Source organism: Carcharodon carcharias, chromosome 3 (genome assembly GCF_017639515.1).
Source record: "Carcharodon carcharias isolate sCarCar2 chromosome 3, sCarCar2.pri, whole genome shotgun sequence".
NCBI lineage: Eukaryota > Metazoa > Chordata > Chondrichthyes > Lamniformes > Lamnidae > Carcharodon > Carcharodon carcharias.
In genome coordinates this window covers 207,882,551-207,905,318 of record NC_054469.1, presented here as the reverse complement: position 1 = coordinate 207,905,318, position 22,768 = coordinate 207,882,551, and the positions used below count along the sequence as shown (strand labels likewise).

General features: G+C 44.1%; 1 protein-coding gene across 4 annotated transcripts in view; it reads right to left on the bottom strand.

Moving 5' to 3' along the window:
• The window catches only part of zgc:158766 (uncharacterized protein LOC100009641 homolog), a 188,083-nt gene extending 165,814 nt beyond the window's left edge, over positions 1-22,269 (bottom strand). For all 4 annotated transcript variants that reach the window (XM_041184293.1, XM_041184296.1, XM_041184295.1 and 1 more), the window contains exon 1: positions 22,001-22,269. In XM_041184293.1, the coding sequence (XP_041040227.1) occupies positions 22,001-22,057 (57 nt within the window). In that variant the 5' untranslated portion in view covers positions 22,058-22,269. The remainder of the gene's footprint in view (positions 1-22,000) is intronic.
• Positions 22,270-22,768: the final 499 nt, after the last annotated feature.

The following is a 22,768-nucleotide window of genomic DNA, read 5'->3' as shown; positions in this document are numbered from 1 at the left end:
CCCATTCGTAAGATGTTTGATCATTAACAAAAATAAAGTTAATCTCAACTTTATAGGTGATTAAAGCCGTTGAGTTTATTTGATCTGTTAAAATTATTGGAAACGCAGTTGACCATGGCAGCAATGGAGGATGTTGTCTAAGATTCCTGTCAATCTGCAATGTGCACCTCAGTTAGAAAAAGGCCAGAAAAAGGATATTGGCCCACTTTAGATTTGTCTGAAAAAGTCCAGAAACCTGGGCCCGGACGTTTGCAGAGTCGGACTGACTCCAGACCCAATCAAAAATGGCAGGCGGGACCCGATTCTGCGACTCCCACCCCTGTTCCCAGCAACGGCCATTTTCACCAGCACGGGATAAGGGTGCGGATATCAAGCCCGCATCCTGCATCCCTGACCTGACTGGCACAGCCGCGAGGGTAGGCATCTCATAGCCCGCACCCGCAATTTTCGTGCAGGTGATCTAGCCTCTCCATAACTTGTTGTTCACAGCCTCTTAGAGGAATTGTGAACTATAGTCTGGATTCAAAAACCTTTTGAAAGGCAAGTTCATAAGGTCTTACCCATGACCCTCATGCACCTTCCATGCCCCATGCCACTTCCATACCCCTTCCATGACCTCCATATCCCCTTCATATCCTGCATTCCCTCCTCCAAGGCCTCCATGCCCTTCATTCAAATTCCACGTCACCTCCACACCAATTCACCCAGTATGCACCTTGTACAGAACCAATAAGCCATATAATAACAATGACAAGTGTTGAAGTGCTGAGAAAAACACCATTCAGAAAACTTCTTTCAAAAAAATCTGCTGCTCCTACAACACCATAAATTATCAATCAGACAGGGCAATTATATTATCAGTAACAGAAACTTTAACCACTTCACCGCTCAAAATTTTGTCCAAATAAACATTCAACCCCTGACAAAAGATGTCACAGAAAAAGATAATCAATTATAAACAATAAATATGTAAATGAAGTAAAATAAACACTCCATTCTATGGTCAAAACAGAACGCCCCCCCCCACCCCCCCACCCCCCTAACCCTGAGCTAATGTATTTGTGAGTCTTGGAACTCAACCAAGCATTCATGATGAGCACAGGTGGAGAACCCAGATGCCTGGCCATCTGTTTCTACTGGAACAGTTCCCAGATGGCCTACTATGAATGTTTGGATGAGATGTTAAATTGAGGCCCCATGAGTCCTGTCAGGTAAAAGATTCCATGGCATTATTCAAAGAGCAGAAGAATTCTCCCTCAACCAACAGTACTGAAAAACAGATCTCTATCACAGTACTGTTTGTGGGACCATGCTGTGCACAAATTGGCTGCCACATTTCCCACATTAAAATTGTGATTTTGCTTCAGATGTAATTTACTGGCTGTAAAGTTCTTTGGGACACCCTGAGGTCATGAAAAGGGCTACATAAATGCAAGTCTTTCTTTGTTTCTTAATTTGGAATATGAAGTGGCAGAGATGACATAGATCTTATGGGTTCATCTCCAACCAGTGCTAGTCAAAACACATGGGAAAGCTGACAACTGAATCTGTCACCCATACACACTGTAGTTATTAAAAATAGAATACAATGTTAAATCAGCGCATAGGGAACAACATTCTTGCATCGGTAACAAATATTTGACATAAAGGCCTTGGTATTCCAATTGTAATATGAACAAAAACAACAATTTGTATTCATATAGTACCTTTAAAATACTAAAGTGTCCCAAGGAGCTTCACTTGATTGTTACCAAACAAAATGTACACTGAGCCACATAAATAGATTGTAGGACAGGTGCTCAAACTCTAGGCCAAAGGGATAGGTTTTATGCATCGTAGAGGAGAGAACAGTAGAGAGAGAGAGAGAAAGAGAGAGAGGAGGAATTCTAGAATGTAGGGTCGAGAGAGATGAAGGCACAACTGCCAATAGTGAGTCAAAAGAAGTGGTGGAGACCAGAGTTGGACACAACCATCTTGAAGAATTTAGGTTATAAAGACTGGGAGGGCAAGCTAGAGGGATTTGAACATGAGGATGACAATTTTAAAAATGGAGCGTTAGTGGACTTGTTCACTTAACTGAATTACTGTTGATGTTACAAGGATAAAATCTAGGCCATACAGTAAGTGCATAAATAAACCATAAGGATGCGTACAAGAAAAATTTCCCCTATCATATTGCTGCTTTACGCCATTCAATCTGCAGCTGTCTAATTGAGTGTTCAGCTCACATTACAACACAATCTCTGCAAAATTGCAGCCTGTCCTAGAAACAGGTTTGAATAACTAGAATTAAGGAGTTTAAAGATCACAGGGTGTTAAGGTGGTGTTGGTGGGAAGGGGGGGGGGCGGGGGGAGGTTATAAGGGTTCAGGAGAATGGGGAAATAATGGAGGCTATGTTTTATTTTTTTCCCTCCTTTGTATCTCCTCTCATAAACAAGCTGACTTCTGTTGAGGTACAGTTACACAGCTCTCACTCCTTCACCTAAATGGTCACACTTCATGTACTCCATTCAATTACATAAGGCATCATAACTGAGCCCAACCTTTTCTCACAATCTGCATACAATTAAATTCCAACATGACTCACAAAGTCATACACTGACACTCTAGAGAAGGAGACCATTTGGCCTATCATGCCTGTTCTAGCTCTTTGAAAGAGCTATCCTTTCAGTCCCACTTTACTGTTTCCCCTTAGCTCTGTAATCAAGGGAACCCTGACAGTTTTCTCCCCAACATTAGCACAAGGGCAGTAAGAGCCTATTACTTCAGTGTGCCCACTCCAACTCTGGCCAAAAACAGTTAACGCCTTCGAAACCAGGGATCAAACTTGACATGTCCGTTTTTCCAATGCAGCACACCAAGTGTATTCACCAAGTCATAGACTGCGCAGAACTCAACATATTATGGTGTAGCAAACTAACCAGCAGGCATAGAAGCACTGCAGGATTTAAATCCATAAATTTAAAAAGAGCTGAATGACCAAGGGTTAATGAAAACTTTCTGGTGTTCTTATTGCATTTTGTAAATAAATTTAAAATGTGTGTCTGTCAAATTGCTGGATTGTGACTAATTCTTTTTGTAGCTATGTCGGAGTGGCTTTGTGATAGTATTCCCAGCTCTGAGTTGCAAGAGTAAGGATTCATTGTCTGCTCCAGGCAGACCCTGTGGGCTCCAGTCTCTGAACACTGGGTTGCTATCCAATGTGGTACATGGAGTGACCCTCCTTCCCCACCTGCTCCCCACACCACACTCTCCCCCACCAATCCCCTTCGTACCTAGTCCTTACCATCTGGTAGGGAAGTGTGAGCCACATACAAAGGGTCTCTGTTACTGAAACAACCCAGACCATGGCCCGCTAAACCAGCAGAAGGGATGTGTTGACTGTGTACCATTAGGCTTTGAAGAGAAAAAGGTGAATGCTGTTGTGATATGATGTGTGTAGCATTTACCTTTAAGGAAGCATATCCTAAGCTACTGTCAATCACATCACTTCAACAGGATATGGTGTATTAGTCCCATGCCTTATAGGTAATTATTTAAAACTCTTTTCACAGGATGTGGGCATTGCTGGCTAGGCCAGCATTTTTATTGCCCATCCCTAATGGCCCTTGAGAATGTGATGGTCAGCCACCTTCTTGAACCGCTGCAGTCTTTGTGGTGTAGGTACACCCACAGTGCAATTAGGGAGATGCAGGATTTTGACCCAGCAACAGTGAAGGAACAACGATATAGTTCCCAGTCAGGCTGGTGTGTAGCTTCAAGGGGAACTTCCAGGTGGTGGTGTTCCCATGTACCTGCTGCCCTTGTCCTTCTAGATGGTAGAGGTTGTGGGTTTGGTAGGTCATGTCGAAGTAGCCTTAGTGAGTTGGGAAGCAGCAGGGTAGCGATCAGATGCACCATACTTAAACTTCCCAGTTAACATTTATATATATTGTCTTATCGTCAAATAAAGAGCCCACATTATTGTTGCACCAATCCTTGTGTATCATCCGTACGTTTATGTCAAATAGAGAACAACTTAACAAATGCAAGAGGTTGCTCTTAATCCAATATTAGTACTGCGTTGTCAGCTGGTCATTTTAGCAGTTTGCGATTCTGGTACAAGGTTTGGATGCCGATATACACAGTGCACCATCTGTTACTTACATTGCAGCAAGAGTGCACTTTCAGAATGAAACTATTACGAGCCTTAGAAAATGGTACAAGAGAACATAAAACAGGAGCAGCTGCCCTTTACTTGCAGCTCTTCCACACCTCTATCAGCACAAGCAAAACCGTAATTAAATGAACTTTGCAATCTTCGAGGCATTTAAGCAAAGCTCCAGCCGAGTGAAAAAGTGCATGCTGAGACAAGCTATCCTTATATCCAATTTATCCCAAAATATCACAGCTGATGATGATGTCAACAGGCAGAGGGAGCAGCGCACTCTCAGCACACCATGTACATTAAGGACCATACCTATGTCAGACAACAGAGCAAACAGCCAAGCATTAAACTATGTTCAACATTCAGTCCAAAACAGGCAAACTCTTTGGTTATTCTGCTGGATGAAAAGAACACACAAGATCCTGACACAACATCCAACTAAACCCAATTGGAATTTTGTTTTTGGAAACCATCTGCCAATAAAATTCAGCACAAATTAGAGAAGAAAGAAAAGAACTTATACTTATACAGCACCTTTCATAACCTCAGAACATCCCAAAGCACTTCATACAACAACAACATCTTGTATTTATATGGAACCTTTATTGTAATAAAATGTCCCCGGAGCATTATAAAACAAAAAATGGCAATGAACCATGCAATGAGGTATACAGCCAGATGATCAAAAGCTTGGTCAAAGAGGTAGGTTTTAAGAAATATCTTAAAGTGGGAAAGCGAGGGAGAGAGACGGAGGTGCAGGGAAGGTATTCCAGAGCTTGGGTCCTAGGCAGCTGAAGGATTGGCCACCAAAGGTGGAATGATTAAAATAGAAGGGGACTGTTGGCACTCAGAGCTGACCAGTCTGCTGTAATTACGGGCACAAGTTCGAAAGCTTGACTTGACTCCTGGCCTTATTCTATCAGTATGGCACTTTCATTTCTTGTATTAGCCATCCGTCACCTGAAGATGATGATAATTTAGGCCAAATGTATTGAACTGTGGGTGGTTTTGCACTGGGATGGTTCTGGCACTACCCCACCTCAGTTAGGCCCTTTACAACTTGCAGAGAGTAAACAATCTACCTGGGCTGAGTATGCACCAGCGCCCAACAATGAAAGGGCTGTTGTGAGATTCACAATGCAACCACTGCTTGGATGTAATGCTTTGCAGGTGGCCATTGTAATGATACAAAAGTTCAAAAAGGCAGAAGATTTGTTCTTGAAAACTCCCACATCCTTATTATATGAAGGTATTTTTAACCATTTTTTCAGTTCTAAATGTTTTACACTTTCTAAAGTTCATGTCAGCATGGAATTTGCTCTTCATTCAGAATTAAAGGGAACAGCAGCAATATGAGTGAGTAGTTTCAAGCCCACACTTCAACCTATAGATTTGTTTAGTAAAGAGACTGCACATGGACAGTCATACTACAACACAAAATTGCTGTTCAGCTTGTCGCAGGGCTTAAAATCATTCTAGTTTAGTTGCTTTGTGCAATGTCAACCTAATAAAACTTAAAAGCTACTCTCGCACCTGGATCCTTGCTGGCTTTGCAGCCTGCTGATCCTATTTACAGAATGCATGGTTGGTTCATCAAGAGACTCCAGGCCATATATTCCTAGCCCCAGGGCGACAGACTGGGAAGCGGGGAAGCATGGTGGCAGGGAACCTGGAACATAGCTGGGAGCCACATCGGGATGGCTCCCTGACCCAGTTCTGTTGCCAGGGAAGTTTCCCAGTGGTGGGAGCGGCTGCTTGCTAAACAGAGACGGACAGCCAATTTAAATATTTAAGGACCCTCTCTCTGGCTGTCTGGAGAGCCATTGGAACTGGAGGCAATATGGCTCAAAGAGCGGTCCGTGGGCAGGGAAGGCTGCCTCTGTGCTCCCGATGGGCTATCATCAAGCCATTGTTTCCAGGACTGTCACTGACCTCATCTCCTCTGGGGATCTTCCTCCCACAGCTTCCAACCTGATAGTCGCCCAACCTCGGACGGCCCGCTTCTACCTCCTACCCAAGATCCACAAACAGAACTGTCCCGGTAGACCGATCGTGTCAGCTTGCTCCTGCCCCACAGAACTCATTTCTCGTTATCTTGACTCCCTTCTCTCTCCCCTTGTCCAGTCCCTCCCCACCTACATCCGTGACTCCTCTGAAACCTTACGTCACATCAACAATTTCCAGTTCCCTGGCCCCAACCGCTTCCTCTTCACCATGGACGTCCAATCCCTCTACGCCTCCATCCCCCACCAGGATGGTCTGAGGGCCCTTAGCTTCTTCCTCGAACAGAGGCCCGAACAATCCCCATCCACCACTACTCTCCTCCGTCTGGCTGAACTTGTTCTCACACTGAACAATTTCTCCTTCAACTCCTCTCACTTCCTCCAAATAAAAGGTGTGGCTATGGGTACCCGCATGGGCCCCAGTTATGCCTGTCTCTTTATGGGGTGTGTGGAACATTCCTTGTTCCAGTCCTACTCCGACCCCCTTCCACAACTCTTTCTCCAGTACATCGATGATTACTTCGGTGCTGCATCGTGCTCTCGTCGGGACTTGGAAAAATTTATTAATTTTGCTTCCAATCTCCACCCTTCCATCATTTTCACGTGGTCCATCTCTGACACTTCCCTTCCCTTCCTTGACCTCTCTGTCTCAATCTCTGGTGATAGACTGTCCACCAATATCCATTACAAGCCTACCGACTCCCACAACTACCTTGACTACAGCTCCTCACACCCCGCTTCCTGTAAGGACTCCATCCCATTCTCTCAGTTCCTTCGCCTCCATCGCATCTGTTCCGATGATGCTACTTTCAAAAACAGTTCCTCTGACATGTCCTCCTTCTTCCTTAACCAAGGTTTTCCACCCACGGCCGTTGACAGGGCCCTCAACCCTGTCCGGCCCATCTCCCGCGCATCCACCCTCACGCCTTCTCCTCCCTCCCAGAAACATGATAGGGTCCCCCTTGTCCTCACTTATCACCCCACCAGCCTCCGCATTCAAAGGATCATCCTCCGCCATTTCCGCCAACTCCAGCATGATGCCACTACCAAACACATCTTCCCTTCACCCCCACTGTCGGCATTCCATAGGGATCGTTCCCTCCAGGACACCCTGGTCCACTCCTCCATCACCCCCTACTCCCCAACCCCCACCTATGGCACCACCCCATGCCCACGCAAAAGATGTAACACCTGTCCCTTCACTTCCTCTCTCCTCACCATCCAAGGGCCCAAACACTCCTTTCAAGTGAAGCCACATTTCACTTGCATTTCCCCCAACTTAGTCTACTGCATTCGTTGCTCCCAATGCAGTCTCCTCTACATTGGAGAGACCAAACGTAAACTGGGCGACCGCTTTGCAGAACACCTGCGGTCTGTCCGTAAGAATGACCCAAACCACCCTGTCGCTTGCCATTTTAACACTCCACCCTGCTCTCTTACCCACATGTCTGTCCTTGGCTTGCTGTATTGTTCCAGTGAAGCCCAACGCAAACTGGAGGAACAACACCTCATCTTCCGATTAGGCACTTTACAGCCTTCTGGACTGCATATTGAATTCAACAATTTAGGTCTTGACCTCCCTCCTCCATCCCCACCTCCTTTCTGTTTCTTCCTCTTTCCTTTTGTTTTTTTTCCAATAAATTATATAGATTTTTCTTTTTCCCACCTATTTCCATTATTTTAAAATATTTTTAAATCTTTTATGCTCCCCCCACCCCCACTAGAGCTATGCCTTGAGTGCCCTACCATCCATTCTTAATTAGCACATTCGTTTAGATAATATCACCAACTTCGACACCTATGTGTTCTTTTGTTCTGCTGTCTGTGACATCTTTTGATGATCTGCTTCTATCACTGCTTTTGCCTACAACCACACCACCCCCCTCCACTTCTCTCCCCCAACCCTATCTCCCCCCCAGCCCCACACACCTTAAACCAGCTTATATTTCACCCCTTCCTGGGATTTACCTAGTTCTGTCGAAGGGTCATGGGGACTCGAAACGTCAACTCTTTTCTTCTCCGCCGATGCTGCCAGACCTGCTGAGTTTTTCCAGGTAATTCTGTTTTTGTTTTGGATTTCCAGCATCCGCAGTTTTTTGTTTTTATCCGGAGGGACCTGCCTGCCTGGCCCCTCCAATTTGTTTTTCGTTACTCATCTCTGCACCCTCTTGATCCTCGAGCTGCCTGAGCAGCGCGCACCACTCTTGGTAGGGCTGGCAAGTCTCTCGAGTTGCCAGTGCTCTGATTGGGCCGACAGCATCGAGACCCCGCCCGCTGTCCTTAATTGGATGGTGAGCCCAGCGAAAGCCAATTAGGAGCTTGCCTCCGGTAAAATTGCTCAGCTGGTCCCGCAGCTGGTAAGTGTGGGCTCGGGGCACTCTCTTCATCCTGAAGCGGGGGTCCCAAAGCCCATGGTAAAATCCAACCCTTCAGGCACCAAAAGAAAGTGTGAGTAATTAATCTTTGGCCATAGGCTTTAGAGAGATCCTCACTGCAGGTTCCTTCTGAACGTAAAGCAAAATGCTGCAGGTGCTGGAAATTAGAAATAAAAAGAGCAGAACATTGGAAACATGCAGCAGGTCAAGTGGCATCTGAGAGGACAGGGAGGCAGGGAAGGTAGGGTCAAAGTTTCAAGTTGATGGGCTTTCATCAGAACCCATTTGTGAGCAAAGTCAGCAAATGTTACTGAGCACAAAAACTACGGGCTGGATTTTACATGGCCCTGCCAGGCGTGTTTTCGGCAGGTGGGGGGGAGGGGGGGAGGGGGTTGGGTGCTAAAATAGGTTGGGTGGCTAGCCCACCACCTTCCCGCCGATCTCTGATCCAATATCCATAATGCACTAGGTGGGCGGGGGCACCAAAATGAGCAGGCTGCTTGCCATACGTAAATAAATAATTAACGGTCAGTTTAGCTTGTTCGGAAGCCTATTGACCAGGATAATGCCCATGCCATAATGCGATTGCTCTGAGCAGGCAGACAGCAGTGAGCAGACCGTTTTTATGTGGCCTAGATGAAAAAAGGCACGAAGGAAAGGGGGCACCCCAGTCAGGGAGTGCCCTGCATGCATCAGGCCCCCCCACAAGATATCACCCTTTCTTCCTTGCTGCCAGCCCTCCAAAACCTAGTTCCCCACCCTCAACTCCCCCATCCCTGGGCTCTCATATCCCTCTCCGGAAAAGCCCGGAACTTACCTAGTTCTGGCAGCCAAGCATCTTCTCCATTCTCCTTCGGTGCCCAATACTGAGCTCAAGAGCTGCCAGGACTTCAGAGTTGCCAGTCAATCAAATTGGCCAGCAGCTGTTGAGGGCGGGACTTCCTCTCACTGAGGGGCAAAGGTCACACTCTTGCCTTGTTTAGCCCACTCCGAGTGTGTTATGGCTGCCAGGTGGGCTTCTTTCTGGCATGTTGCTTGCCAGCTGACTTTGCTTCCAATCCTTTGAAAAATCCAGTCCAATATTCCTGTACGTGTGGTTGCATCTGTTTGAAGTCAGCCATGGCTCAATGGTAATACTCTTGCCTCTGAGTCAGAAGGTTATTGGTTCAAGATCCATTCTGGATACTTGAGTGCAGAATCTAGGCTGATACTCCAGTGCAAAGGAGTGTTGCACTTTGAAGATGCCATCTTTCAGATGACATTAAACATCCCAACCTCCTCTCAGATGGATGTAAGAGATCCCATTACAGTACTCAAAGTGCAGGAAAATTTTCTCTGGTGTCCGAGCCAATATTTATCCCTCAAGCAACATACTAAAACAAGTTATCTGGTCATTTTCATATTGCTGTTTATGGAACGCAAACTAGCTGCCTTGTTTCCTATATTAAACAGCGAAAACACTTTTAAAAAGTACTTCATTGGCTGTATCGGATCCATGTCCCAAGGTCATGAAAGACACTGTACAAATGCATTGTTCTTTCTTTCTTTCCTATCATATGTTTGGATCCCAACGGACAAAAGCTCTATTCACATCAGGATTTTAGGTAAGGTCAGGTATATCTAATACACAGGTCGTTTTAGTGCTGTACTATAATTGTTATTAGCAAGGACAATGTAGAACATGTGACAGAATTACAATTACAAAGACTTTCAATAAAATTACAAGTGTGAGAAGCCTTCACTGTTTGAAGGCATGCTCCAAAATAATGCTCATCTTCCCTACCTTAGCAGAGATGCAGTGCAGCAAGTCAAGTGAAATTGTTGCCTCCGGAGGTTTTACAATCCACCTAAAATTTCTGAGGGAACTTTTCTATTTCTTAGCCAAAGGTGATTTGGGTCTTTCAGGCTTCCTACAATGGCTGCTGAAGCAATTGCTTTCACCATCTGATTTTGCCCCAGTCACTGGTGAAAGGAACAACAGCTGAAAGAATGACTCACAGCAACTGCAGTGTGTAGAGTCACTCTCTCTCTGCAATGTACAGGGAGCAAGCTCCACAATGCTGAGGAATGTGAAGAAAACAACTCTGCACCAATAGACTATTGAGAAAGCAATGGCTCTTTCAGAGATATGTTTGAAAGCAGCATTGCAATGTTGACAGACTGAAAACTACAAGCCTCTGAGTCTGCTGCGCTCCTTCAATTCTGGCTTCTTGCACACACCTGATTTCTATCGCCCACTATTGGCATCCGTGCCTTCAGCTGTCAATAGGCTCTAATCTCTGGAATTCTGTCCCTAAACCTCTCCACCTCTTCATCTTTCTTTATTCCCTTAAGACGTTCATTAGAAACTGCCTCTTTGAACAAGCTTTTGATCATCGGTCCTATAATATCCCTTTTTGTGACTTGGTGTCAAATATTGTCTGATAACACACCTCGGGATGTTTAATTACATTGAAAGGCCAATATAAATGCAAGTTGCTGTTGTAGACACTAAATTCAATTGCCTGCTCCTCACAACATCTGTGGCCCACGCCACATCTGGTGTTATAAGTGCTGCACATTGTCAAAAGAAAACAGGCAACCTATCAACACCCTTAAGTAATCCAAAACCAACCGGAGAACTTCACTGGGCGATGCCCAGTTGTTATCACCGGCAGAGAGCCCCAAATATCCTACAGGCAAGACTTATGGCTTGCTTCCAGATTAGTTCCTGACAGTTAATGATAGTTTGCTTTCAGAACACTCAGCCTGATATCAATAGCAGAATTTACAGGGTCCTTCTTAAAAGGAAAAACCAAACGATAACTTCCGACTGTAAGAGTCAGATTCTACTATTTACATTCAACTGAAACTTTGCACGATTAAACTTGCTGGGACTTGATGACAGGTCCTTTGCAAATGCTCCTAATAAGCCAAACTAATGGTCAGTGGAAATATACACAGCCTGGGTGACCACATTTGACATCATATGACCCAGGAGCAGGAGCTCCCTCTGTAGCCAACAGCTGGATAAACAAATGGCTAAGAAAATGACTTGGTCTCAGCTCTTTGAGGACAATCCCCACATATCAATGATTCACCCACCATTGTAATGCAGCTGGGCAGAAACAAGCTGTGCTCTGACAGGTCTTACAGTAGCCCTCCTTAGCTTGATAAGTAGGTTTTACTGCATTTCCCTGGAAGGGTATACAGCCAGTGGGACGATCACTAATAGCACTATGCAGAATGGCATGTGGTGCAGCACCATAAATCATAGAGTGTAACTTTACACCATTCCCACCCCCCACCCCCACCCCCACCGCCCTGCTCCACCCCACCCTGGGAGGGAGCTGGTGAGGGGGTATAAAGTTGGGCACCATGGCAGCGGTGCCCTCCAATGCTCGTGAAATCCCAAGGGAGGTGGCTAGCTTGCTTAGTGGCCAATTGAGTACCTCAATGGCCACTTATGGTATTTTACCTGCTGTCGCTGGTATTTTATCCACAGTGGTGGATGCCAGGACTAAGTGTCAAGGTCACCATGTAAAACTTGGCAGCTTTGTTGCCAGCTAGGTTGTCACTGCTGGGAGCAGAGAGCTGCTGGCCATTTTATTGACCATCAGCTCTCAGAATCAGAGCTTCCTCCCCGGTGGGGACAGAGGTCCCACACAGAGGCAATTAACAGGCACATGGCCCTTAAATAGCTGTGGGGCAATTAGTAACATGGAAGCTAACTCGCCCCAGACTTTGAAGCCGGGGGCAGGGTCATCATCATCATGTAAAATTCCCCCATAGAATCTCCCAGCATAGAAGAAGGCCATTCAGCCCATTGTGCCTGTGTCAGCTTTTCAAAAGCGCTATCCATTAGTCCCAGGCCCCCACTCTTTCCTAATTTCCCTGAAAATTAGTGGCACTTAGCGTTATCAGAGTCATGTCGCCGGAGCAGTGTTTGCTCCTATACTGTGTTAACTCTACAGGTTCCTGATGCATGGTTCTTGTGTAGTCACTATATACCCCAGAGAAAACCTGTCACCTTCCCTGAGGAGCAGAGGGCAAGAAATCAGGGATATTTTTTCCCACTGGCACTATCATAACTTTTGAGCAATATTAAAGTTAGGTTTTGAAGCCTAGCAGCCTCTTTACGTGTCAGTTGATAGCAGCCTCTAAACTGGCAGTAGTACTGTCCTGAATAAGAGGCCAGACCATCCAAAGTTAGCAGATGTTAATGTGTTTTTACTTTACTTTTTGGCTAAGGGATTCGTTACTGGTTTCATGTTGACAGTTTTACTGGATGAAAGTGAAGAATGAAATACAGAATATAGGGCGACCAACATAAGGCCCATCAGTTCGAAGCAGCAGATCTTATAAACACAAGGTTAAGAAACTGGTATCATGTATGAGACCATACTAGAGTATGAGGATTCTCAGTTGGACCAGCCATAAAAATACTGTTGCTAGCTAAGCAGGTCAAAGGCTGATTATTCTGTAGTGTGTGGCTCATCTCTTGACTCCCCAAAGACTCTCCATTAAGGTAGAAAATTTTTCACCTGCCTGGATGAGTGCACTTCTAAAAATATTCAAGCCTCCTGATACTACCCAATCAGTTTGATCAACAGCCCACCCTATCATTAACATGCCACCACCAACACACTGTGGCTACACTATCCGTTGGATGTACTGCAACAACTTGCCAAGGGTATTTTGACAATATCTCCCAAATCCACTATCTAGGAGGTCAAGGCCAGCTGGTGCAGGGCAACACCATTACCAATTCACACACCATGCTGAATTAGCAATACTTCACTGACTCAAATTCCTGGAATGCCCTGTTGACCAGCACAATGGGAGGGAGGACCTTCACCATACAGACTGCAGCAGATCAAGAAGAGGCTCGCCACCAACAATGATAAACAATGATAAGATTGGCCAAAAAATACCAGCCTTGGCAGCAACATCCACATCCCAGGAATGAATCTTAAAACATTGGAATTTATTGTATTAACACTAATTAAAGGTAGGACAATGGCATTAACAATGACAAAATGGAACTGTAAATCCCACAGCAAGCTAGAAAATAAATTAAAGGGTGCGAGCCCAAGCTTGGTAGTAAGGATTTTGGCACCAAGATGCAGGCTCCATTTTGGGGGAAGGGAGGAGATAATTTGCAAGTGACTCAGGCATTGCCTACTTGTTTTACTCATTGCTGTCTTGATAGGCCCTGCAATAACCACACTCAGGATGAAAAAGTGTAAGAATAGAGTAGATGATAATAATAGATAATAATAGGATACATAGGGAGTGTTTCCGCTGGTGGGAGGTCCATAGCCAGTAGGCACAGATAACTTGCAAAAAAAGACAGGTGAAGATGAGGGGAATTCCTTTTTTTTCAAATGAGATATTATGATCTGGAATTCACCACCTGAAAGTGAGCAGGAGCAGATTCAATCGTAACTTTCAAAAGGCAATTGGATAAATACCTGAAAAGACAACATTTGTAGGCATATAGGGAAAAAGCAGAGGGGCAAGATGAACTGGTTGCTCTTTCAGTGATCCAGTGCAGGCACAATGGGCTGAATGGCATCTTTCTGTACTATATGACTTCATAAACATAAAAGATTCCGCTTGCCAAGGTATATAATAGTAAATAATTAATACAAGTATGTAAAATAAATGTCCATATTATTGAAATTTATAGATGCATAATTGAGTTGTTTACGTCTATGAAAATAATGTGCAAAAAACACCCAGGCACATCCACACCCAGCATGTTGAACTCTAAGCACACCTCATTGGTCCAATCTCAGCCACAAAAGAATAGTCCTGGAAAAGACATCCACACTGCAAAACCATACAACAATTTTTCATACAACAACTCATTGCTAAAGCTTATCACTGTTCTAATATATAAGCAAAATACTGCAGATGCTGAAATCTAGAACAAAAACAAAAATACCTGGAAAAAGTCAGCAGGTCTGACAGCATCTGCGGAGAGGGATACAGTTGACGTTTCGCGTCTGTGTGACCCTTCATCAGAACCAAGCCATATAGAAATGAGATGAAATATAAGCTGGTAGAAGGGGGTGGGACAGGAGAGCTGGATAGGGGGCCAGTGATAGGTGGAGGCCAAGAAGAGACTGCCAAAGATGTCATAGACAAAAGGACAAAGGGGAGTTGACGGTGGTGATATTATCTAAAGGATGTGCTAATGGGGACATTAAGGGAAACAAACTAGTGGCAGATGGCCCTAGTGCGGGTGGGGTGGGGGGAAGGGATCGAAATGGGCTAAAAGGTGGAGATGAAACAATAGATCAAAATACATTTAAAAATAGGAGGGAAAAGAAAAAAAATATAGTTGTAAAAAAATTATGAATTATTGGAAAAGGGGGGATCTGAAAGGGGGTGTGTTCTTGCGAGCCCAAGCTTGGTAGTAAGGATTTTGGCACCAAGATGCAGGCTCCATTTTGTGTTGTGTTGAGGGGCTATCTGTTGCAGCAGGGCTGTTTTATTGCATGGGGAGGATGGAGAGCGTGAAAGAAATATCATGGATGGATATTGTGCATTGCTGTAGAAAGCTGCTAATTAGTGAACTAGATCTCATCCTCGTCTTCAAATCCCTCCATGGCCTCAGCCCTAACCTCCTCCACACCTATAACCCTTTAAGAACTCTGCATTCCTCCAACTTTGGATTCTGGTACATACCCCACCTCCTTTGCTCTATGATTGGTGGCTGTGCCATCTGAGACTTAACTCTAGAATTCCCTCCCTAAACCTCTTTGCCTTCCCTTTTAAGTCACTCCTCAAAAGCCTAGTGCTTTCGGTTACCCATCCTAATACTTTCTCATATGGCTTGGTGTCAAATTAACACCTGTGAAGCACCTTGGGAAGTTTTGCTACATTAAAGGTGCTGTCTAATTACAAGATATTGTATTGGAGCATTTATGGATAAGGCCTAGGCCTCATTTCAAACAGGCCTCAGGCCACTATCTTTGGACATTCTTTCCATAGAGGTGACTGGCACAATTTGACTTTATCCCCAAAATCTTCAAGCTAACAGTCTTGTGTGCCGATATTGGTGGATGGTAAAAATTACATGGGCACCAGTCAAGGAGCAGGAGGCTGCTCCCTGTTTCAGGAATATTTTGCATGGCTGAGACTAAATCAACAAGGTCTATAATAGACCTCAAAGTGTTGGATCAGGATTCATCTCAATGTTTTTACCAACATCCCTCCAGTCAACTAACACGACCCAAAACAGATGAACAGAACATTTGCCTGAGTGCTGTCTGTGGGATCATGCTGTGCACCAATTGACAGCTAGTGGCCCTCAAAGTATCTCCTGTGCATGTGAAGCACAATATGACATTTCCAGGGGGTGTAATGATGTGCAATAGAAATGTAAGCCTTTCTTCAGTCTAAGTGGTTCAGACCAAACCCACACTGTGCATTCAGGCAGGTTGCTAAAAATTAAGGGATCTGAAAGTAAACTTCACTGAATCCAAAACTATTCCCCACTAATACATTTAGCATTTAATAGCTGTTGTTGGTTGACAGATGGATAGAATGGAACTCATGAAATATTTATGCTATTTAATGAGGGATTAAAGATAATAAGCCTGTGATTTTAAATCTGTCCAAGTGGGTTATCAGTGAGTTCATATATCTCTGATACAGGTGATTCTTTGAGTTGTGCTGCAAGATAAGATTGTGGTGCTGTATTCAGTGCATTTAAGTATCTGCTCCTTCACAGCTGGTGAAACAAACAATGGAATACAACAGGAAGGAACTCTCTCTCTCTCTCTCTCCGCCCCCCACACACACACCTTAAACCAGCTTATATTTCAACTCTTTCTTGGACTCGAACTCAAGTTCTGTCAAAGGGTCATGAGGACTCGAAACGTCAACTCTTTTCTTCTCCGCCGATGCTGCCAGACCTGCTGAGTTTTTCCAGGTAATTCTGTTTTTGTTTTTATTTAGGAACAGAATTAGGCCTTTCAGCTCTTCCAGCTCCTTTTGTCGTTCAGCTAGATAATGGCTGATCTGTATCTTAACTGAATCTACCTGCCTCGGTTCTGTAACCTTTAATACCCGTACTTATAACAAAAATCTATCAATCTCAGTTTTGAAATTTTCTACTGACCTCCAGCCTCAATAGCATTTGGGGGAGGGATTTCCAGATATCCATTACTCTTTGCAGGAAGAAGTGCTCCCATTATATCACCACACCCCTGTGCCCATCACCCCAATCTCCCAACCACCCCTCCCACCCGCCCCCACAATCACCACCCTTAACACACTGGCTCTAATTTTAAGGTTATGGCCCCTTATTCTGAATTTCCCTCACCATAGGAAATAGATTCTCTATCTCCCCTATGAAATAACATGAAACTGGGAATGAATTACAAATTTTAATTAATTGCCCAATTAAAATGATAGCCAAATGTGATGTACATTGATTCGATATTCATTGAATTAAAAGTCGTTTAAACATTTTTGAAGGCAAGCTTAAAGCAGAAAATAGTCCTCTTCAATATAACCTAAATGATTATGTCATTCATTTAATATTGATGGAGATTCCAAAATTCTTCCACTGCCTATGGCATAAAGAATTTACATTTCTCTAGCACCTCATAATGATCTCAATGAAGTCCTTTTGAAGTGCAGCCACTGTTGTCATGTAGGAAACTGTAAACAATATACTGCAGTACTTCAGGCAATGAACTGCTAGTTTGAACACTAAACCACACCTTGATTGCTAAGTTTTTTGTCATATTTTCTTTGAACAAGTGACTACCAGAAAATGTTGGTGGAGAGGCCTCCTGCAGTCCCTTTAAGATGCCTCAACACTTGAGACATGTAATTAGCTCATGCTGTGCCTGCTTCACCCATTATTCCTTGAATGCTGGGTTCCTACAACCTCCTGCCTGTCGTGGGACGGGAATTCTGGTCACCCATTTAAAAGTCTACCAGAAAGTTAATTCAAGCAGGCAAACAGCCACACAAGATCCCTGACAAGAGCAGTCGCCTATTTTCCCAGGTGAGAACTAGGGCTGCCAGCAGTTGAAAGTTGAATGCAACATTATTAATATCACATCATGTAGCAGACTTAGAAACCCAACATACAGAGGAGAAAAAAAATCACAATGAGAGATAATTCAAGGCTTCAAGATGTAAGAAAGAACATGCTTTGCACACATTCAACCACAGAACTATTCCACATGGTCTTCTGTTGTGTTTGTGGCCTTTGCAAGACTTCTTTGTCATAAGTCTTTCTGTAACCAAATGGGCCTCTCTCAAACTTTTGACAATGTTATGTATTTTACAAGTCCCATATTTGCTTAAAGTCTTGTTCCCCTGATTTATTATCCACTCATGTACAACATATGAAAATGTTTTTTCTCTTTGGCAAACAGTTTTCCATTAATCCCACATACAGTTAAATCAAATTTAGCCACACATCAGCCTTACACTTAGTGCTTGTTTGCATTGTTTGAATCTTGGACTGCAACACCTGTAATCTGGCTCTGTGTTAAAAATCTCTTAACCTGTGCACTCAAATGCACCCAGGTTACCGTTAGCAATTTCTGTTTTAAAGGCATTTTTGTTTGTTTAGTTCAGTCACCAGGAGATTGCTTCCCACATTTACTCTGCTCAGTTCAGCAGTGCAAAGGCAGAAAGCTTTTTTATGGACGTAATCTCCTTGAATGCAAATTAAGCAAGCGTCGACATATAAACATCTTTATCAAACAGCAAACTGAAAGTAACTCTACCTGCAGATCTGCAGAAAACAGAACAATGAAGCAACAAACCTATGTTGACGAATTTTGGACAGCGTGGAGGGGAAGAAAGGCTTCAAAGTGATCATTTAAATTAAATCAAGTGTGCGACAGCTTTTGGTATGAATGGGAGCTTGTCAGAACACACTGGATTCTACACAATAAACAGAGTGCAGACCAAAATCAAAGTATGCAAATCCTGGAAAGTTTGCACTGTCGGAAGTTTCAAACAAGACTGCAAACCCTTCAACATTTATTGGAGCCCACGGTGCCTGTAAAAAGAAGTGTGTCTCACCAGGAAACAGTTCATGTTACATCCAGCATTTGCCATAGCAGCAGGGCTGACACCATTGGTAAATTAAATGAGTCAAGAGATGGTATGCATTGTGCCCAGAGCAGCGCAGTAACGTGAAGGGCATTTTGAGGCCCCCTGGATTATGCATTGCTGCCAAGTATAGATCTTGTGATGTGGTGTCCCTTACTCTGAGCCAGAAGCTTGGCCATGGTTTGAGTCCCACCCCAGGACTTGATGGCCACGGAAGGTGCATTTATAACACAGCCAAACATGTTGAGTATCAGCCTGCTAATCCTTCCAACACGCACCAATGGCAGGCAGCAGGAGCTGAAGAGATTCCTGCATGGTCAGCCATGTGATTGATCAAGAAATCTGCAGCCTCTACCATCACTATCTATAATTCCAGGCTACAACATGCACGTAAAAGTGTATGTTGCCAGAGCAACTCAGACTCCCTGAGTCAACTGTAACACACACCAGCACGGATCTTGTCTAGCTCCTGGCCTGAAATATAGGGTAGGATTTTCGGCTCATCGGGCGGACACAGCAGGCGGGACTGGGAATGGTCGAAAAACGGTTCACACCCCCCCAACCACCGCCCCCACCTCCCGGCCACCCCCCACCCCCTCCCACGATCGGCCCGCGACAGCGATTTCAGGTTAGCTCGTGAATTAACAGCCAGCCAGTGTGAAGTACACACTGAAAGGCTCAGCGCTACCTACCAGGGTGGGGGCGGGAAGAGGCTGAGTGCTGAAGTCAGCGCAGGCGCGGAGCAGAGAGCTGCCTCAGGGAGCTGAAGAATTTTAAAATCAAAAATAAAGATTTGGAAATTCGGAAAAAAGCGTCCCCACGTAGGACTCACTCACAATGAAAAAATATAATAAAAAAAATTATGTCAAAACATTTTTCTTCATTAATGTCATCCGCCCGTGGATGAGGTGTCCTCAAAAACGCAAAGGCTGCCTGGCCAATTTGCCCGCCTGCCAACCGTGAGGTTGGGCGGGCAGTGAAAATCTCTTAATTAATACTTTCATGGCCTTAATAGGCCTCTTAATTGTTGGTGGGCGCACTGCCAACTCTCACGCGTGCCCGCCAACCGAAATATTGCGCAAGTGCGTGATGATGCCAGGGCGCTCTCCGGATGTCATCGCACGCTATTTTACACCCAATCGGTTCGGGCACGCGCCCATCCACGGGACATAAAATTCTGCCCATAAGCTTTGCCACCGGTAAAGGGAGTGTATTAGCTGGCACTGGCAACAAGCAGGTGCAGAATTGATCGGATACAAGGCAATTCACCAGTTGACTACAAAGACAATCCCCAATAAGGCTGAAAAAATACAGAAATATAGAAAATAAATATTAAAATACAGAATCTTGTCTCAAAAGAGGTGATAGAGGACATGAGATGTGCTCCAGCGCTGAGGCGAATATTGTCTGTCCGCAGTTGGCTTTGAGAAGGCGGTGAATGAACCTAAATGAATGATGGAGCAGGCTTGAGGGGCTGAATGACCTACTCCTGTTCCTAAGGGGGTGAATGGCCTCCTCCTATGTCTATACAGATTGAGGAGTTGTGCTTTCTCTTCCTGTGCCTATATCAGGCTCAAAGTGCTGAATGGTCTCTACATGTGCCCACATGGACCAACATTCATGTACCAGCTTCTGCCTAACTCCTTTCCCCCCAGTGGAGAACTTGCGCACCCATGAAAACCTAGTTCTATGATAGTCATAAAAAAGATACATTACACTGTAGATGTGACTATTCCAATGGCCTCATGCCGAGAATACCACATTCCACGCCCATAAACTTGAGCTCATCCAAAGCTCTGTTGCTTATTTCCTAACTCGTGCCAAGTTCCGTTCATCCATCAACCCCTTGCTCGCTGGCTTATATTAGCTCCCAGACCATCAATGTTTCAATGTCAAAATTCTCATAATTGTCTCCATGGCCTCACACTTCACTATTTCTGTAACCTCCACAATCTTCCAAGGCCTCTGTGCTCCATGGTTTGTTGTGCATCACTGACTTCCTTTGCTCCACCATAGGCAACCATGCCTTCAGCTACCTAAGGTCTAAAGCTCTGGAATTGCCTTCGAAATCCAACTCAATTTCCTCCTTTAAGAGTCTTCTTAAATCCTACTACAGCACTGACCAAACTTTTGGTCACCTGCCCTAATATCTCTCTACATGGTTTAAGTTTTCCTTCTAATTTGGTTGTGTCGACATCACAGACTTTTATCCGCATTCTGCCAACATTATCTGATAATGAAATAAATACAGAAAGTGCAGGATGATCTCAACAGGTTTAACAGCATCTGTGGAAAGCGAAAGAGAGTTAATGTTTCGAGTCCAGTACGACTCTTCTTCAGAACTCCAGCACTTTCTGTTTTTATTTTAGATCGCCAGCATCCACAGTATTTAGCTTTTCTTATGCTTTATAATCTGATAATGAAGCTCCTTGGGATGCTTTGCTACATTAAAGGCGCTATATAAATGCAAGTTGTTATTGCTTTACACATGGCGAGAGGGTCGGCTTTCGATGCCGGTCTCCCGGAATCAAAACTAAAACACAGCACACAGCAAAGATTACAGACTGCAGTGACAGCATTAAATATCTAGAATTAGTTAGGCAAACCGGTAAGTCAATAACCATTAAGAGCCAGTCATCTTTTTGGTCTTTCAGTCAACTCCCACTTTATGGCGGCTGTGATCAAACATACTTTTGTTGCTGCTGCTCTTCCTGACGGGTGAACTTTGGCTTGGCTTACTTTAAGTTAACTCAAGTGGATGAACCTGGGGAGGAGCTAGTCCGGGAATTCTCAGTTCGCTTCCCCAGTCAGAATTCACTGCGGAAAAAGCATCTCATTGCCAAACATAAACATAAACAGCCCTCTCTTAAAACTCTCAACCTCACAACTGACTTTAATCCTCCGTTCATTGTGTGACTCAATTCCACAGTAACAAGGATATCAAAAGAACATTTACCAAAGTCATCAAAGAGTATTCCGTGTATAAACAAAATTCTAGCAGTGAATAAAATGTGACATTGTCCTGAAACATCCCGGAACAGCTTCACCAACTCAACAAGTAACAGTTCTCATTAGCCATTCTACTCACAAAGCTTTACTGGCTGTATTGTTTATATCATGAACCGGGAGGTACAATTGTGAGCTGAGCGATACTTAAATAACCAAGGAGGAGACGTGATTAACAACATTGTCTAAAATAATGTATTTATCTTTGTTCCTTTTGATAAAGGCTGCCCCAACATTAGCAACACTGTGCACTTTCACAAAGGATTAAGTAAGAAAATTAACAACTTGACCCACTTTATCTTCTGTTGTTGAGATTATTGAGAACAATAAACACTTGCTGTTTTACTTTCAAGTTTACTTTTTGCACCCTTTATCATATTATTATTCCACATACCTTTATGCTCAAATGGTTGTCAGTTTTGGTCTTTGGCGCTTGTGATCTGTGAGTCATGTTAAACAGGTTCAGCACCTAATGCCACAAAACAACATAAAATCCACTGCATGCTCTGTTCCAGTATCCTTCACATTTCCAGTTGCACTTGCACAAATCTCCTGTCATTTCTCTAGTTGCTCTCTCCCTTTTTAAAGTTTTCCACCTACAAGAACATAAACACCCTCTATTAAAGAGAACAGCAAATGACTCTCAAGGTCTGGAGTTGAACTGTGTTGGGAGGAACTGAAAGGCTGAGAGTTTGATGAACCAACCCCGGCACTCCTGGGTTCTCTCATTATGCATACTGATGCAACTTCCTCCCCTTATTCTCAAACTTTTCAAACACTCAATGTAACCTTGCACAGCAGGAAGCCAAAGCTCATCCCTGCCACACAAAAGGGATCACAGCCTGCTTCATCCCAGGATAAGGACATACTTGCATGGTGATTTGGCTGCATTCCGTGTGATACATTTTAACAAGAGGGTAAACACCAATTTGCATTTATATTGTATCTTTAAATGTAAGGGAAAGAAACCCTTTTTGAGAAAGGTTTAAATAAAATGTCCCAAGACAATCCACAGGGACATTAATTTACATAATCTGACACCACCCAACATAAAGAGAGTTTAAAACAGGTGATCAAATTGGACAGAGAAATAGGGGTTAAAGGAGGATAGAGAGCCAGAGAGGTTTAGCGGGGGGATTCCAGGGTTTATGGCCAAGGCAGC